General features: G+C 40.6%; 1 protein-coding gene across 1 annotated transcript; it reads left to right on the top strand.

Moving 5' to 3' along the window:
• The first annotated feature begins 17 nt into the window (after positions 1-17).
• Positions 18-17,972, top strand: LOC146479640 (glutathione hydrolase 1 proenzyme-like). Its single transcript, XM_085110495.1, has 12 exons — positions 18-245; positions 766-838; positions 4,435-4,473; positions 5,271-5,330; positions 6,406-6,557; positions 8,037-8,333; positions 10,826-11,024; positions 12,627-12,931; positions 14,279-14,415; positions 15,262-15,452; positions 16,757-16,997; positions 17,462-17,972. Exons 3-12 carry the CDS (start codon positions 4,445-4,447, stop codon positions 17,726-17,728), a joined length of 1,878 nt encoding a protein of 625 aa, XP_084966621.1. The 5' UTR covers positions 18-245; positions 766-838; positions 4,435-4,444; the 3' UTR covers positions 17,729-17,972.
• Positions 17,973-19,079: the final 1,107 nt, after the last annotated feature.

Here is a 19,079-nt window from a genome sequence, read left to right as displayed (position 1 = left end):
TTGACACCCAGAGGTTGTCGACACCTTTGCGCTGCTACTTGCAAGATTTCCCCGTTCACAAAGCGCCTGAGTGTCCTGTTCACAAGGAAGAATTCATTCACCGTTTATTTTGAAAATGCAAACTTTTTCAGGTTCGTTCACATCAATGCAAATCAGTCTACTTTGAAGATAGCCTGCGCTGCAGAGAAAATTAACCAGCGTTTAGTTCCGTCTACGGATTGTGGAGGTAGCTTGAAAATGCTAAAGTTTGAACAGACGTGAAAGAAAATTATTTGTTTAGCGTCCGCACGAATTCTCTTCGAAGACGCAGACCGTTTTAAAAATGAATCCAGGTGTGGACGGTGGAAACGCAAATTTTTGAGAACGTTGTCCGGCTGTGCTAGTGTAGACCCAGTATAATAGTAGTCAGATCAGTATGACTGGTCATATCACTGTGGCACTCGCGTGGCTTTCAGCCGAGGTCATGTTAATCCGGTTGACAGAAAAGCTTTGGAAATGTCAACAAAACTTTAAGTGTTATCTTCTCCTCTGTTTATTTAGTGTTATATGACCTCTAACTGACTGTTATTATCTAATAGTAAATTCTTATGTTGTTTAGTAAACTGTAGTAAGCGATTTTCTTTTTCCGGGTACTCAAGCGTGTCGTGACAATGTACGTAAAGTAACCAATAATAAACGTGAGTATGACGTTGGTGCGGTTCATGATCAGTTGCCGCAGCAGCGAGTGGCGTGGTTGGTTCTTTCATTTCAACACGCAACGGATAGAAGCTAACCACACGCGAAAGAAAACAGTGCTGGACTAACGGAGAGGACCACTTTGGAAGCAAAACAACTCAAGGTAGGTTAAAATGTTCAAGTGTCGTGGAAAATCAGAGCCTTATTCTTACATGATTGATCGCTGTTGTGACAACTTTTATAGTCGAGCGAGTTTACATAACTAGTTCAGAATAAAAACCAGTATCGGTGAATATCTTATATAGCGCAGTTTCAAATATATAAAGTTTCACAGGTTAGCGCTTATTAATCCGATAGGCAAACCAGCAATTCATCCGCGGCTTTATAATTCTTTAAACGTGATGGATTTAATTAGTGATAGGTCGCGTGTAACGCCACAGGAATCCACTTTTATTGCAATAACACGGGGATTTTCCAAAAAGAGAATGTGTATATTGAATACAAAGTCGAACATTCCTCTCCAAACTAGCTTGAACTGTTCTTGTGGTCACTCTGCATTAAACGAATGCACACACGGCACGGTATTTAATAGGAGGATCAAGGAAGGCGTATATGCTTTTAATCACAGTTCTGATGTTGCAGTATGGTAAACATCAGGTACCATATATATTATAAACCGGGTCATAACAAATATACTATTAAATATAATTTTTCGTGATCTAAACATCATGATCAATCTAACTATTCACAGAAGCAATCTTTTCTTGAATACAATTCATATGAATACGATAGGTCATTACATTCATTTACAATAGATTCCGTGCCGTGAATAAATTCTGGTTTTGCAGAACAAAAATACGTCTTTCTCTCTCGACGAAAATGCATACAAAACGTCACCTTTCGAGATTTTTTTTTCGGAAAACTGCCCGCGTTGAAACACACGAAGTCCATTGAATTATGGCGCAGAAATTTTAGCCAATGAAATTTATCCCTCGACATTAATCCATTCGAGGTCTTCATACGATATTTGGCAGATCAGATATTGCACTGATGATTATTAAGGGTGAAGGTTGGTTATGCAACCTGAATTGCCTAATTGTGATATCACATTAAGGCACTAAATGTCAAGACAGCCGTCTAAGAAGTTTACAGGGCTTAAATCTGACCGATTTACGTCGATATCTCGGCCATGCATTAAGAAAAAGAAGTGTTGGATATGAGATTGTTATTTCATTCTTCAGCCATTATTATACTGGACCTTTCTGAAACGAGAAAATTCTTACCATCTGTTGAAAGGTCTCAAATGCGCTATGTCACGCAAGCTGAACTGCGTCAGCCTGAAGTTTCAGAGGTGGGCGTTTATATAATGCCCCATATCAGTCGCGTCACCATTTTCGCGCGATCTTCCAAGCTCTACTTTGCACGCGCGTTTACGTACCTTAGTACGTAACGCGCGCGTGCAAAGTACCTCTTGACACTTCGTTAAGGGTGCACTGTCACGTTGGACTAGCTGTATTTCGGTCAAAACCACGCAAATTTTTGACAAAGACCCTTTTCTCTAATACGAAATTGTTCTTAGAGTACCGTGAGAAATTTATTAAGTGTATAAGCTTTAGTTATTTCTCCAATGCAAAATACATACGAAGAACATTTTTTTCAAGTTGCAATCCATTTCAACCCTACCATCCGTAACCAAAGATATTAATTCATACTAGTTTCCGTACACTAGTAAGGTTATTGGTAACTAAACTAAACCATTATTTTAATATTTCGACCGATACAAAAATATTAAAGTTCTGGCTATTCTAAGGGACACTAAAAATAGGTGACACTGCCCCTTTAAAAGCGGTTCGTTGAATCATTTTTAGCTCAGGTTTCTCTTAACCCGCATATAATATATCAAACACGAGAAAGCGTGTTTCATCAGATATCCAAACACTGAGAAGTAGGTTGAAAAAACGAGGCGCAGCCGAGTTTTTTTAAACGACTTCGAGGTGTCTGGATATCTGATGAAACACACGTTCGAGTGTTTGATATGGCTTCTCAAATGAGCAATAATTCTTGGAGAAATTCAAGGCTAAAGTTGGCAAAATTTTATGGTAATTAGGATCACATATCCAAACCTCGGTCACGGTAGTGATTTTCTTTGTTTTCTCTTAATGGATTATTAACGAGTTTGAGAAGGCTAGTTCTTTGTGGTTCCTTTGCTCAGAGTTTTGTGAATTTGCTTGCAAACTGAAGCGTGCGCGTAGTATAGCGCACGCAATTTTTGGCATCGTCGTCAGCAAAACTCAGTTTTCTCAAAGTAAACTTGAACTCCTTGATTTTTATTTCTGAATACAGTATCCGACAAAGTAATCACGAAAATACACTTTTGATCAACGAGGTTTGTCTAAATTTTCAACATCTGAAGTCTTTTTGCTGCAAATGTTGAACTTGCGAACTTGACACGTTTTCCCGTGGTTTGCTCTCGGCCAATGAAAAGGAGGAAAAACATGCATCGAATTCTAAGCGAGGTTATGGGTGCAAATGACAACAGACCAGGATACAATTCGCTGATTTTTTAAGGCACTAAGTTTTCTCTAAAGTAGTTTGCATCGCACGGCTACTATATCCTCATCATGACTTGTTTTTAGTGCAATGAAAACGGTGTTTCGTCAAAGTCTCGGCTACTTTTCATCCCGGTTCTGATAACCGGAATGAAATCATCCCGGGAATCGACCAACAAATTTCTCCCGGCTAGGAATCGTGTAAACACCTGTTGGCTTCACACTACAAGCTAAGTTAGTTTCAAGTAAGCACTTGATTCAAGTCCACTTGAAAATCTCAAGTCGCACTTTAGAAAACTTGGCTTCACACCTGGTGACAAAGTATACACTTGAAACACAAACTGTCAATCATCATTCGTAGTAAAATCAGAAATGCGATTGTTCGCCGGAAAATCATGGAGCCTTTGCAACGGAAAAACGTTTTATGTTGTTTACTCTTTATTTTGTCTTTAGTTTTAACTCAGAGAGTTTTAACATTACAGGAAATGCATAGGTACTTCATTGTTTACGAGAACTTGGCGACAAAACAAAAGAACAGGCGACATCGTCTGAACTGAAAATCGATGATTCAGGCTATCTTGAAAGATGAAATTCAAATAAGATCGTACGTTTAACTATTTGTATCTGCTTTTTCTTCTTTTTTATCTTTACTTACAAAAAAGACTGTTCCATGAAGTCCTCAAACTGCGAGGCGTATCTCCAGCCATCCATTTTGATTTTTTTGGAGTAATTTTAGTTCACGGCAAAATGTATATTTGTCCTGGCACCGCAGCACGTGGCTTTCAGTTGGTTTCCCGTTTCCTATTGGTCAAGTACGTTCTCAAGTGTGGTGTTGGCCATACTTGGCAGCGTACTTCGGCTTCTTTGAACTACGAACGTTTCCATGGTCACCAAGTAAAGTTCAAGTTGGTAGGTTTTACCCCTTCACACTCAAGTAGGTTTCAAGTGCACTTAGATTATACTTACAAGCTCTAGTGTGAAGCCCCCCACCAAGAAGCAAACAACCAGACGCCAAGAAAAACTCATCCCGGGACGAGATCACGCCTGTAAACAGGTGCCTGAATACAGCAAGTACTACAGAAAGTACAGGAAAAATAGAAATGGAAATGCGAAAGAAGACAAAATAATGTAATGCATTCACTAGTACTTATGCAAAAACGTAAATCTGTTTTTTTTTTGTTTTTTGTTTTTCATTTTATTTTTCATTAAGGAGCAGAAGAATGGATCCAGTGAAGGAAAAAGGCCAGATGTAAGAGAATAAAGAAATACTCAGGATACATTTGACAATAGATTAAATTAGTTGAAACTTCAAAATTAAATTAAGGAGCAAAGGCACAAGAAATAATTTCCCATGGTGCTGTTTATTATGTGTAAAAGGTGGTCCTAACGTTTGCCTCTATGGGGCCATTTTAATGAAAGCTGTTGTGAGGCTTCTCCAACGTCTGGGAGGAGAGGATGGGGGTGGGGAAGAGGAGGGAAGAAAAACTTGCTTTCCCCTAACCCCCTCCCCTTCATTCTTTGCCCTACCTCCCCTTAGGAAGGCCTGATATTAAGGCCACCTTAAAGAGATATAAAAGCTGCTGTTTCGAGCATTAGCCCTCTGTCAGTACGTTAGCCCTCCGTCGGAAACGCTCTGACGAAAGGCTAGCACTCTGAAAGTCAGTTCTTGAATTTCTTTATGGTGGCCAATTAAGCCCAACAACTTAAAAAAAATACATTCGTTTTCACCCCTCCTCCACCCCCACCGACGCTGCACCACAGTTAAAAACCATCCCCCTTTGAATACCGCAAGAGAGCTTTCGTTTGAATGGCCACGCTGCCTTGGGGATTCCATTTACAAACAGAGCTGAACACGTCATCGTTACGTTGACCAATCACGGTTTAAAATCATACATTTACAAATCTGGCAAAAGATTGCTTTTCGGAATTTTTCTTTGTTCTGAGCTCGAGTACCGCTAGGTAAGTCTAATTTTTCCGTTTGCCATTGAGTCTAAGATTAAGAAGAGAAAAGGCAGAAAAATTATGATCGATTCTTCTCTATTGCAGAGAGCTAGGAGAGAATGCAAGGGAGAATAAGGAAGTGGATATCGAGTTTGGCCAAAAATAGTAAGTGAAATAAAACTCTTAGATAAGGGCTTGAGTCTACACAAGCGATTTTTAATGTGAAAGCTTGCGGCGATTTCGACTGAGCTTAAATACTACTCATAACGACTAACTGTGGATATATTTTGGCGGTTTATTGCAAAAACATTCTACTAACAGTGCGGTTCGCTTTGAGCCAAAGAGTCATGTCGTGATTTAGTCGAGATTGCACGCGTCTGTGTAGTTCTGATAAAAACTGTTTTGTTGTTTGGTGACACTGATTGCCCTTGGCTCGACCAGGTTGTCGAAACATTAGCAGTCTTAGCAAATGTCACTAGGGGTAGTCGTTCTCGGGACTACACTAACCAGGACATTATCATACCTTACCGACTTCATAAAATTTTACTGGTGTTCCTGATCGACCATTTTCATTTGGGTGGAAACTAAAAAATTACCTGTAGGACCTCTGAAAAGAACTTTGACTTGATGTTATCACATGCGCTCGCTCTGCTGCACCTTCTTTACTGTCCTTACGTTACGAAGCCAATTACTTTCCTTTAATAGCGATGTTGCATTTGCAAGCATGCTCAGAGATAAGAGTATCTTGTTGGTAATTACTGTCACCTATTTCACATCTGCTAGGAACCTAAAACTTATTGTACATTTGTTTCTTAGCCTGGAAATTGTCGAAATGGTTGTTGAAGTATATCATCCGTAGTTTTATATAATATTTGCATGGTACATGACTTGAGCAGGTGTTGAGCGTTTCCAAACTCGAGTTTACTCGCGTTTTACCGCCTTTGGTGCGACTATTTGGCATTAGGTACCCGAATTTTTCAGCGTCTCAACCAGTGCTTGACTTTGGCTACCCGACCTTTCTCGAGGATTAAAACATCTTCCAGCGCTTGCATCGGTCACCCGAGTTTTCCCGCGCTTTTCATCGGTCACCCGAGTTTCCCGCTTCTTGTTTTCCCGCGCTTGACATCACCAGTTCCGCCCGTGTTTTCCCATGATGGATTTTGTAGCAGTGTACATTGCATACTGTTTTCACTTTCTTTCGAGTGCATAAGGTGATTTTTTTTTTCTCATTTTGTTGCAGTTCCAAAAAGTGTAAAATAATTACAGCGGCTGCCGTAGTATTTGTTCTCTTGATCATTCTCATTGTGGTGCTTATCTTGGTGTTACCAATCAAAAAAGAGAAAGAGCCCACCACGGTACCCCCAAGTGAAATACCACCATTACCCACAGCAGGTAAGGTACAAAACGTGTTCACACTAGGACTCGCGGCATGGGCAATGTCAATACTTAATGAGTATCTTGAAGACCGGCCCGAGAAGTATGTTTTTGAAATCCGTTTTTCATCGATCGCTGTATTTAACTTCAGTTCCAACTTGCCAAATGTTGTTTAAGGTTATATATATTTGAAAGTTTAGTTTCAAAGAAATAATAAATGTTGACATCTAAAGAACCGTTTACGCATGCGATTTTATCGCACTTTTTTAACGCAACTTTTGTCGCTGTCAGGTCACTTGTGTAAACTAACAGCGATTTCAGTGCGATTTATCGCCACAATATCTCAGAGGTTTTGAACACGTTTGAAAGTTGGTGCAGAATTTCTCAGAACTTCCTGCCATATTGCAATGAAAACGCGAATGTTTTACACGTGCAATTTGAAGCCACAGTCTTGCGCGAGATAAATTGAATGAAGTGCGACGAAATCAAAATGTCAAAAGGTACAGCGGTCTTTTCTCTAACTTCTCAAACTCATTAATAATTCAAAAGCCAAAGACAAAGGAAATCATGCATCTCGACCTGTTGGGATATCTTATGAAAAACTCCTCGTTTTTGCATCCTTAATTTCCCCTTCAAAATCAGTTTGTTTGAGAGGTTATATCAAACACTCGTCACAGTGTTTCATGTAATATATCAAACACGAGAAGGCGTGTTTCATCAGATATCCAAACACTGAGAAGTAGGGTGAGAAAACGAGGCGCAGCCGAGTTTCTTTAAACGACTTCGAGGTGTTTGGAAATCTGATGAAACACACTTTCGAGTGTTTGATATGGCTTCTCAAATGATCAATAATTCTTGGAGAAATTCAAGGCTAAAGTTGGCAAAATTTTATGGTAATTAGGATCACATATCCAAACCACGGTCACGGTAGTGATTTTCTTTGTTTTCTCTTGATGAATTATTAATGAGTTTGAGAACACAATATCAAAAACCTCGAAGTTGGTCAAAAATACTCCGCTACACGTCGTATTTTCAACTCTCTTCTCGGTGTTTGATATGTGATGAAACACTGTGTCGTGTTTAATATATTACATAAAATCGTTCTTAGAGCACCGAGATGAAAATATGAAGTGATGTATCCTAAGAAAAACAAACTATAATCGATTTTTTAACCATTTCTCTAAAATACACAGGAAGAACTACGTACTAGAATACTAGTTTCTCTCCATTATAAATATGTTAACGTTTCCATCGACACAAATGTGCTTTAGTTTGTTGCTAATTCAAAGCGACACCACAAATAGGTAACAATTCTCCCTTTAATGTGGAAGATTATGTGCGTAAAACAGTTTTCGGATCAGAAGTAGCGTTGAGGAATTTAGATTCAATTTGAAGGATGAAACGAAGACATGGTCGTTACAAAGAAAGTGAGTTCCTTTAACTCTGAAGATTCCCGCTATTGCTACAGAAAAAGTTGTTTCTTTATCTTTCACTTAGTTCCTGAAGGAGCAGATGGACCTTATACCCATGGGGTCGTTGCTGCGGATGCTGGTCTGTGTTCCGAGGTGGGCCGAGACATTCTCAAGAAAAAGGGTTCAGCGGTAGACTCTGCTATTGCTACCCTGTTTTGTATTGGCGTCATCAATATGCACTCTGCTGGCATCGGCGGCGGTGGATTCATGACGGTTTATAATCGAAGCACGAATAAAGTGGAAGTGTTTGACTACAGAGAAGAGGCGCCTGGGAAAGCAAACTCGACGATGTATGTCAACAGCGGTCTGAACTCTAAATATGGTAAGATAACTTTTTTTTTTCTGTGTTGTTGAAAACGCCATAACTGTGTACGAATTTGTTTTACGACACACCCTATCGTCGAATAAGTTAACAGATCAGCGACAATCATTCTACTGGTAACTTCAGAAACTATTCAATTCTAGTGTGCGCATGGCTGCAATCGTTAACAAGAACACACAACAAAGATGTTTCGATAGATGCATTTTTTGAAGTTACTGACAAAGGCATACTGTACTCGCAAAAGAGAAAATCCGTGCTCTCCCAGCAGGAGTCTAACCTGTGAAAAAATACCAAGCTTATGCTTATAACTTCAAAAACTCATTAATAATTCATAGGCTCATTGACCTATTAAATGGTTGATAATACATCACATGCAGTGACTTTATATTGATTAACCTCCTCCGTATTAGTATGCGATGTTTTATCAGCTGATAAAACACTCCTCATTAGTATGCGGTGTTTTTCTCGTACGCTAATTTCCAACGTTCACGAAAGCATAATTGTTATGGACTACGTTGACACACGCTTTTCCAGGAATGTTTTTGAAGCCGTTCAAAAAACTCGCAGCACATGTTTTATCAGGTCTCCGGCTCGTTTTTTAAACATTACATAACTTCACATTTCTTTCAATGCCCATATTTACTCATCGAAATTCAAATCCTAGCAGTATGCGGGATGTTTGTCATATGAACCTTGTTTAATAGCCTAGCTCCCACCAGTCTCGTGTAGCTCAGTGGTATAGAGCATCCGAACTAGTAATTGGAAGGTCTTAGGTTAGGCTCCTGGTAGGAGCACTCGGAATTTCTTTCTCTAAGTATGCCTGTCTCACTAAATGAAAAAAAAACAACAACAACAACAACAACAACAGCGATACATCTATTATTTATTCACCAGACTTAAAACGTAAAATCAAATTTCTTTCAAAAAATGTGTGTCTAGCATTATCACTTAGCTAGTGCCTGTCTGTTAAAGACCCCCCTTCCCCACCCCCCCCCCCCCCACACCAAGCCACTTGAGGAGGTATCCCTGGAGTCTAACTATTTAAAGTCTCAATATAGAGTTTAATTTGTAAAGCAGAAAAAAACAAATAATCGACCTTCGAAATATAATTGAGTTCAAACCGGTTGATGACGGATTACGATTAAGTAGCATTGAATTTTTAACTTATCAGTTTATTCAAGGACAGTATTTCGGTCGCTGTCTGGAATACTGACATGTTCTTGTTGAGTGAGTGTCCGTTAGGCGAGGTTCGACGCTAGTGCCATAGGTTGAACTGCCTGTACCCGACCACCTCATGTAACTCGATTTGTCATACGCTTCCTGATCGATTACCTTCCAAGGCAGCTAAAACTTCTAAACGAGCCTTTATCATACTCTAACTTTGTTTACCCTTGCCGCACCATTGCCTCATTATTTTTGCATCACTGTCCCGTTACTGTGCAATCATTGTTCCATCGTTGTTCCGCCATTGTTCCATCGTTGTTCCATCATTGTTCCATCGTTGTTCCATCATTGTTCCATCGTTGTTCCATCATTCTCCCATCACTGTCCAATCATTGTCCCATCATTGTTCCATCGTTGTTCCATCATTGTCCAATGATTGTTCCATCGTTGTTCCGTCATTGTTCCATCGTTGTTCCATCATTGTTCCATCGTTGTTCCATCATTGTTCCATCATTGTCCAATGATTGTTCCATCGTTGTTCCATCATTCTCCCATCACTGTCCAATCATCGTCCCATCATTGTTCCATCGTTGTTCCATCATTGTTCCATCATTGTCCAATGATTGTTCCATCGTTGTTCCGTCATTGTTCCATCGTTGTTCCATCATTGTTCCATCATTGTCCAATGATTGTTCCATCGTTGTTCCATCATTCTCCCATCACTGTCCAATCATCGTCCCATCATTGTTCCATCGTTGTTCCATCATTGTTCCATCATTGTCCAATGATTGTTCCATCGCTGTTCCATCATTCTCCCATTACTGTCCAATCATTGTTCCATCGTTGTTCCATCATTGTTCCATCGTTGTTCCATCATTGTTCCATCATTGTCCAATGATTGTTCCATCGTTGTTCCATCATTCTCCCATCACTGTCCAGTCATTGTTCCATCATTGTTCCATCATTGTCCATCGTTGTTCCATCGTTGTTCCATCATTGTCCAATGATTGCTCCATCATTGTTCCATCGTTGTTCCATCATTGTTCCATCATTGTCCAATGATTGTTCCATCATTGTTCCATGGTTGGTTGTTCCATCGTTGTTCCATCATTGTCCAATCATTGTTCCATCATTGTTCCATCGTTGTTCCATCGTTGTTCCATCATTGTCCAATGATTGCTCCATCATTGTTCCATCGTTGTCCCATCATTGTCCCATCATTGTCCAATGATTGCTCCATCATTGTTCCATCGTTGTTCCATCATTGTCCAATGATTGTTCCATCATTGTACCATCATTGTTCCATCGTTGTTCCATCATTGCTACAGGCGCATCCGCATCAGGCGTTCCCGGAGAAGTGAGTGGATACCGCACAGCCTGGAAGAAGTACGGCAGGTTACCGTGGAAGGAACTTGTTCAACCTGCTATTGACTTTGCAAAGAAAGGATTTCGATTTGGCTACGCTGCTCATGCTGCTGCAAGCCGCCCGTCTTCGTTAAAATGGATAAAAAATGATACTGGATTAAGGTAACAATAGTCGTTCTAAATTTTTTAGGTAGTTTGGTCTCCCTTTGGGTCTTAGACCTCCGGCTCAACGGTCAAGCCGGCGCGTCACCAGGCTTTTATACATGGGTCGCAGCGAAATTGATCGGCAGCGATCGTTGGCGATGTTTCGCGGAAACAGGCACACAAGGCAATCGCCCAAAAACTCTTGGCGGAATGGTCGTCGAATTTAATTCCCTACATTCGGCTGACATGCCAGATATCTTCGTTAAACCACCGAGTGATGAAATTCTCGGTCGCAGTAGCGGACACACCTTATTATTTGAACCAATCCCTGCGAGGAGGTATAAAATAGCCTACCGGTCCGTCGGCCGCCTAACTAAATCCTTAGACTCATGATCAATGGAATGATCAGTGTGTATTAAAAAACTGCAACAGGTTTCCAGAGTTTGACGACCAGTGGTTCCATTCTCTCAGGTGTAGTTTTACAGAACCATTCTTGTGAAATATCTAGTCGATACTGATCTGCCTTCTGGAATGTTTTTTAGTCGTCTCAAAGACTCACAACGTTCGTTTTGTTAGGTCTAAAAGCGCTTTTTACCTACTGTGCTTTAAGCCTGGTAAAACACTTCCGCTTGTTTTTAAATATGACTGTGTCATTTGACTGCGTAGTGTGCACGTGGGGATAGAGTAGCAATGTAGTTTGGTACTCTGCCTGGCCAATTTAATAGTCATATGAACCTAGCTTAATAGCCTAACTCCCACGGGTCTCCTGTAGATCAGTAATGGAGCATCCAAACTAGTAGTCGGAATCCGATCGGAAGGTCATAGATTCGACACCAGTTACTCTGAGAACTCGGATTTAATTTTCTTTTTCCGAGTATTCATGTCTCACTACATGAAAAAAAAAAAAAAAAAAAGGGAAAAAAAAAAAAAACAACACAACACCCTACATCTATTTTTCAGGGAAAATGAAAAAATCGTTTGGTGACAGAACGCGCTCCCAGCAAGCCTGCGCAGTGTCGATTCTCTTTCAACTTTAAATCTTGTCTTAAAACGTATCTTTTCAAGTTAGCTTTTAGCCTTTAGCGCTTAAATTACTTTTTTATTGTTAAATTTAGTTCATGTACATATTTAGTATATTTTAATATTGTAATGCGCTTTTGATCATTACATGTTAAAAAGCGCAATATAAATTAATAATTATTATTGTTAATTATTATTATTCTTCACCAGGCTTAAAACATGACATCACATTCTTTTAAAGATGTTTTTCAAGCATCACCACTTAGTTAGTGTCTTTTTATTTTGGACCAGAGACCTAAACTTCAGGGGGGCATCCCTCGAGTGCGTGCGTTAATGAGTACTTGCAGTAAGAATATCATAGCAGAGTTTGTAAACCAGTAAAAAATTCGATTTGACAAAATAAACTAGTTGAGCGCAAACCGGTAGAAGACGCAAGGCTGTATGTTAGCCTAAGTTGTTTGTAACTAGGGAACTATTTTATGCCAACATAAAATTGAGCCCGAACCGGAAGAAGACGTTAGGTGGTATGTTAGGCTGAGCTGTTTGACTAATGAGGGAACTAGTTTATTTTAGCATCATTCCATTCGTATATTATTACAGAGAACTTCTCATAGACAACCAAGGGAATTTAAAGAAGTTGGGGACCGTTCTAAAAATGCCTAAGTTTGCGAGAACGTTGGAGAGAATTCGCGATGACCCAGACAGCTTCTATACCGGAAGCTTGGCCCAGGATATAGTGAAGGATATGCAAGATGGCGGAGGTATAATTACGCTGGAAGACTTAAAAAACTATAAAACCGAAGTTCGAACACCGCTTTCTGCAACGATGGGAAACTACACGTGGTATACGAACCCACCCCCAGGCAGCGGTGCTGTGCTTTCGTTGATTCTGAACATTTTGAAAGGTAAAAACCGACTTTTTAAAATCATTCTGTAATTTTCGCCCACCTGTCGATCTATTCTATTTACTGACGCACCAGTATCATGATCCTTTCCTTTGTTTAATCTTAACTTCGCCACCCCCCATCCTATACCGACTCTATGTCTATCTCCAGTAGGACTACTGAAACAAATACAGTCGAACCTATATTAAGCGGCACCGTATTAAGCGGTCAGTTGTCAAAGTCCCGAAAATTACTTCCCTTAATTACTGTAATCCTGACCTGTATTAAACGGTCACCTCTATTAAGCGGTTGCGGTCACCCTAAACAAAGTCCCAGCGAGCTGTTTCTATTGTCCTGACCTGTTTTGAACGGTCACTTTGTAAAAGAAAACCACTTAAATATGGTACCAAATAGCGTGCGGGGCAATTGAGTTTCTAATGAGCTGCACAATCGTGGCGTTGTTTTACTTGTCCGTTTCAATACCATGCTCTCTTTTGTCATACCATTTTATCGCCGAACTTTCTTAACCAAGTAAGTGATGTATTCTGTGCAAACTGTATTAAGCGGTCACTTAACCATTCCCCGAGGGTGACCGCTTACCGAGGGTAACCGCTTAATACAGGTTCGACTGTATACCGGATCGTTAAAGAAGTGACCCAATAAACATAGCTTTTACCAAAAGTGCGATGGAAAACGCCTAGAATATCATGCTGGAATAGGCCATTTCCGAGTTGCTATAAACAATAGACTAAGTGCAAAGTTGTTATTATGAAAATTCACATGCAAACAAAACTAATTTTCATATGAAAAGTTTTGCACTTAGTGATATCATCGATCACTCTCTGACGTGGATGCATGGCATGCGCTAGAGAGGACGTGGTCGGGGGAGGGGGGGGGGGGGGAAGGGAGTGAATCTGGCGCGCGTGCACGAAGCGAGGGAAACGCGAAGAAGAGGGAAACGTTAGCTTCCCTTTCCACCTCGGCGCTCGCCTTTCGTGTCCGCCCTCGTGAATCCTCTCTTTCTCTCCGCTTTCAACGCCCGCTACACAGGCTGTCTCTGGAGTTCAACATTTTTGCTCTCCTCCCCCTCCCCATTTCGTGACACTGGGCCCCAGGCTCCAATCTAGCAAAAATTCATCTGGATCTTGGACTATGACTGCCATAATTCTGTGCAGTCTTGATAAAAATGGACATGGCTATTAATGATCTCTGAAATGTTTTGAACTTACATGTTATTTTATTTTTATTTAATAATTAGTATTGTTATGCATGTGTTTTATTTATTTTATAGTTAGTATTGTTATGCATGTGTTAAAAGGTGCAAAGCAAAACAAAAACAAGAAAACCCTCTTATCCCTCATTACACAGGTTACAATTTTACGGAAGAGAACCGCAAAGATCTTAACAGTTCGATTCTGACTTACCATCGAATAGTGGAGGCGTTCAAGTTTGCTTATGCCTACAGGGCGCTGCTTGGGGACGAAAAGTTCTGGGACGTGCAGGAGGTGAGCAGCTGATACAATGTTATTGAAAATTTCAAAGCGTCGGTAAAAAATGGTATTTCGGTACAACGATACGTCACGCAATTATGCTGACTCAGGGTTGTAGCAGGCCAACATAACCTGAGTATCAGGCCTTCCTAAGGAAGGGGGGAGTGGAGAGGGAGTTAGGGAGGAGGAAGAGAAGAGGAGAGGAGAGGAAGGCCTGACACAGAACCTTTCTGAAGTCTGTGTCGAACGTCCGAATTTCGGACGTTGGCGCTGATTGGACGAAACACAAAGGATTACGTCACACCGCCTGAAACAAAAATTATCAAGAGTGTGAGGATTATTTTGTTGGGACCTATCTTGAATTTCAAAAGACTATGATAACGAAAAAGCGTTAATAACTCGAGTTGTCCTGTACAGGGTCTGCTATGGAAAAAAACCAAATTCAAGGAAGCACTTAAAGAATTGAACCTCTAAAAAGTTCTTCCCTGGTTGGCTTGGTAATTTGGAGGGAGCAGCCATTTTCTTTCGTAACAAATAATTAGGGGGCCTACTGAAAATAACTTTTTCACAGCGAATTGCTCGGATAGGAGGAAACCATCAAGAAATATTCCACTCGCATCAATAAGAATCGGAGAATGTGTCGATCTTCATCCACTTACGGTGTATCTGGTTTTCGGTTTCATGAAGTTATTATAAGTGTAGACAATTTCTTACAGTGATACAGTACGGCCTTTTCCACTGAAATGATCAGTGTTCACCAGTAGTAGTAAGTGGGCCTCTTTTGTAGTCCTCATGTTGTATGATTCAAGTAACAAAGTAGTTTTCATAAATTAAATGTTATTGCTTTTTATTTCTTTTGAGGTTGTTAAAAATATGACCAGCGGCGACTTTGGAGAATCTCTTCGGCACAAGATTTATGATAATCGAACATTTGACAACTATACGTACTACGGGGATTTTTACTCGAGGGCCAATGATGGAGGAACCTCGCACCTGTCCATCATTTCACCGGACGGGGATGCAGTTTCCGCCACAAATACGATTAACCTCTTGTAAGTAAGCCCGTAAAACGCAGTGCCACAATTAATTACCCGTTGCGAAGTTTATAAAGGGACTTGGCCCTAGTTTCATAAAAATTAGTAAGTGTAATAAGTTTGGTTATGTTTTATTGCGTAGGAACCAGGCTGTGTTCTGTAAAGGTCGCCCAAATTAGATGTCTCTAATTTCTGAGATGGCGTGCCCCAAATTTGAAGGCCATCTGCATGGTTGTAGTCTAACGACAGAACCTCAACCTTGGCCAGTGGAATTGACAAATTTTAATGTGATCTTTCTTTTGATGGACGCCAATTTCTGGTTAAATGAAACTCGTCCCCAGTCTCAATTTTAACTCCGGGATGGGCAATACTGGAGGCGCGTTGCTTTAGTGGTTAGTGCGCCGGACTTTCTTGAGACTTTCCTACGGGTCGGTGGTCACTGGTCTGGTTGGCCTCTAAGGGGGTGTTTTTTTAGAAAACTCGCACCGGTGCGAGTTTGATACCGGTATGACATTGTGATTTTATACCGTGTTTACATGAAGGGATACTTTTTGTCGACCGACGTGATTTTGGCGCCATATTGAATTGAATACTGAAGACTGCTCATGCGCTATCCGTTCTAGACTCCCGGGAGAGTGATTTCATGCTGGAGCGAACGGCCTTACCGCGTTTACATGGCATCGGAACGAGTTTTCGTACCGGAATGAAAATCTCGCCCCGGTACAGTTACCGGGGTGAACTCGCACCGGTATGACTCGCTTCGGTACAAGATTTTGTGCTGATATCATGTAAACGAATACAAAGCCATAAGAGGCAACTGGAGTGAACTCGTATCGGAATGAAAGTCGCGCCGGTATCATGTAAACACCCCCTAAATTGTTGTTTTGATTCCTAAGACAAGAAAATTTGCTCCGCATTGTCTCTTCACCCAGGTGTTTAAATGGGTACCAGCGACATACTGCTAAGGGAGACCTTGCGATAGAGTAGTGTCCCATCCAGGGGGGGGAGGGGGGATAAACAATACTCCTAATTGAAAAAAAGCTCAGCACCCGGAAGCATGAACGTGAAGGAGAAAATTTTGTTATCAAATCTACATGCAAAAGATAGCTTCAAGGACGTTTCCTTTGCCAATTTGAGTAGGCTTTTTGTCATTATTTTTTTGCAATTCCAATGGTCGAAACTTCCACTTTGGAACTCCTAAAGGTGATCGGATTAACGGGGTTTTCAGATAAGAAAATTACACAGATTCTGATTGGACCACGACCAATTGGCCCTAAGGAGGAGTCCTCTCCATTGATATTTTGTGTTTTTATGTCTGTCAGCTTCGGTTCAAAGTATCGCTCTACGCGCACTGGCATAATTTACAACAACGAAATGGATGACTTCTCCATTCCTGGGAAAAAGAACGCTTTTGGGGTTGAGCCGTCACAGAGCAACTATATCAAACCTGGGAAACGCCCCATGTCTTCAATGAGCCCTTCGATTTTTGTCGACAATAAGGGCGTTCCTCGTCTGGTGGTCGGAGCCTCTGGCGGCACGAAAATAACAACTGGTATCTCCTTGGTGAGAGTTTTAGTAGTTTCATTACTTTAAAGGGGCATTGTCACCATGATATTTCTACGTTTAGGGAAAACTGCACGAACGTTTGAAAAGTGCAGTATGGAATGTCTCTTGGAGTCCTATGAGTAAACTTTCGATGATTTCTCGAAGGAAAGACAACGAGACACAGTTTAAATTTTTATCTGCTTCTTCCAAAGTTGCAATCCATTTTCGTCCTGGCCATCCGCGCTCAAAGATAATTAACCCTAGTTCCTGTGTACGAGAGCAGTAACTGTTAATGAAACTGACGCGTTTTATATTTTTACGTTTCCTTTTGATACAAGTACGTTTTCTGGCTATTGAAATAACTCCAAAAATTGGTGACAGAGCCCCTTTAAAATGTAGTAGCAGTTTCCAATGATTTTATGTCTTTACAAGGGAAAAGCTTAACTGTGTTGACCTTGATTTTCTTGTTTTTCTTGTTTTAGGTTGTGATGAACTACCTGTGGTTCAATCGAAACCTCTCACAATCTGTCGAAGAACCCAGGCTCCACCATCAGTTGCTTCCCAACTACATTCGCCTCGACAGAGATTACCAGATGCCCCTGGCCATCCAAACAGGGCTGCAGGGGCTTGGGCACGAGGTTAGGAACATGAGTGGTTACGCTGTTGTACAGGCTGCGGCCACAAGGGATGATGGGAAACTTTATGGCAAGGCAGACCCTCGAAAGAATTCCTATGCAGCGGGATTTTAAAAGGGGGCATAATGTAAAATGTTCAACCATTACTTAGCGGGGTCGCCTTAGTATCCCTTGAACAAAATACCTTTTAAAAGTTATGCCAATTACTCTAATCCACTGTCCTAAAAAATATCTGATAATCATTCACCTATATCTCCCACGCGGCAAGACCGAGTGAGATCTAGGTACGAGGTGAGATATTTTAAATTCCTCTAAATGCTGTAATTTTAGAATTAAAAATTTAGCAATACGATACAAACAGCGTATGAAGTTTATTGTGGTTTGTTTATAGTAATGTGTCCAAAGAAGGTTCACTGGCCTGACAAAGCAGGGTTCCATCCGGAACGAAGATACAGTCTAGCACACTATTATCGACACCGTTGGGACCGGCCAAAATATCCGCATAAACAGTCGCATGGTGTCCTTATATTTATTGGGTTATATTTGTTGGGCTAGTTTAAGAAAAAATATATTAGTGGAGACCATGAAACTGTCCGTAACAAGTCAGTTGCAATTGTTAAGAAGGTGTCCATATATAAATTGGGGCTCGACTGTGCAAGGAGTCTTTGGGCTACTAATAAGTACCGTCTGCTGTTACGAAAATAAATTATTTGATTCTCGCTTACATAAAAAAGTAGTACGAAACGGGTTCAAACAGACGTCTCTGTTCACTTTGTGCTTAAGAAGTTTCAATCATTCGTCACCCATATTTATATGCCTGTTGGTACATTTTACATAATGGGGTCCACTAAGCCAAGATTTTTCAAAGTCAGTGAAACTCGTATCGACAGGTCGGTGTATTTAAGATTACCTTGCCTGAACATCGCAACAACTTAGCAAAAATGTTGGAAACTCTTCGCAAAAAATCGAAGTAATCTCCATTTTGCCAACTTTTTCAATATTTTTGTTTGGTTGGCTAACTCGCGTTTACCTGTTTTTCACTGTTCTTTCACGTGCCATGAAGTCTTATATTATGTGACTGTAGCCCGGTACAGTGTGCATTTTTACTATGTTGTAGTGCATAAGTTTGGTCCATCGGCAAGAATCAAGAACTAGTCGAGCTCTCATTTGTTCCCATTTTGGGCGCACGTTTCATTGAGTCTACAAACCGGTTTACCACTTCAGAACTAAAAATTTTTTTTGTTTGTTTGGCACTGACTATTGTTAACGTTAGAAAAAACGTTAATTGAGCATCAAAGACGTTTCGGCATCTTCGGCCAAACAACTTCGGCCTTCATCGGTTATTTTTAAAAGCCAACTGAATCACGGCTTTGTAACGGTTCACAGGGCTTTTAAAAATAACCGATGAAGGCCGAAGTTGTTTGGCTGAAACGTCTTTGATGCTTAAATAACGTTGTTTCTAACG

The sequence above is a fragment of the Pavona decussata genome, unplaced genomic scaffold (assembly GCF_977016875.1).
Source record: "Pavona decussata unplaced genomic scaffold, jaPavDecu1.1 SCAFFOLD_58, whole genome shotgun sequence".
Lineage (NCBI taxonomy): Eukaryota > Metazoa > Cnidaria > Anthozoa > Scleractinia > Agariciidae > Pavona > Pavona decussata.
This window is presented reverse-complemented; position numbering and strand designations above follow the sequence as displayed.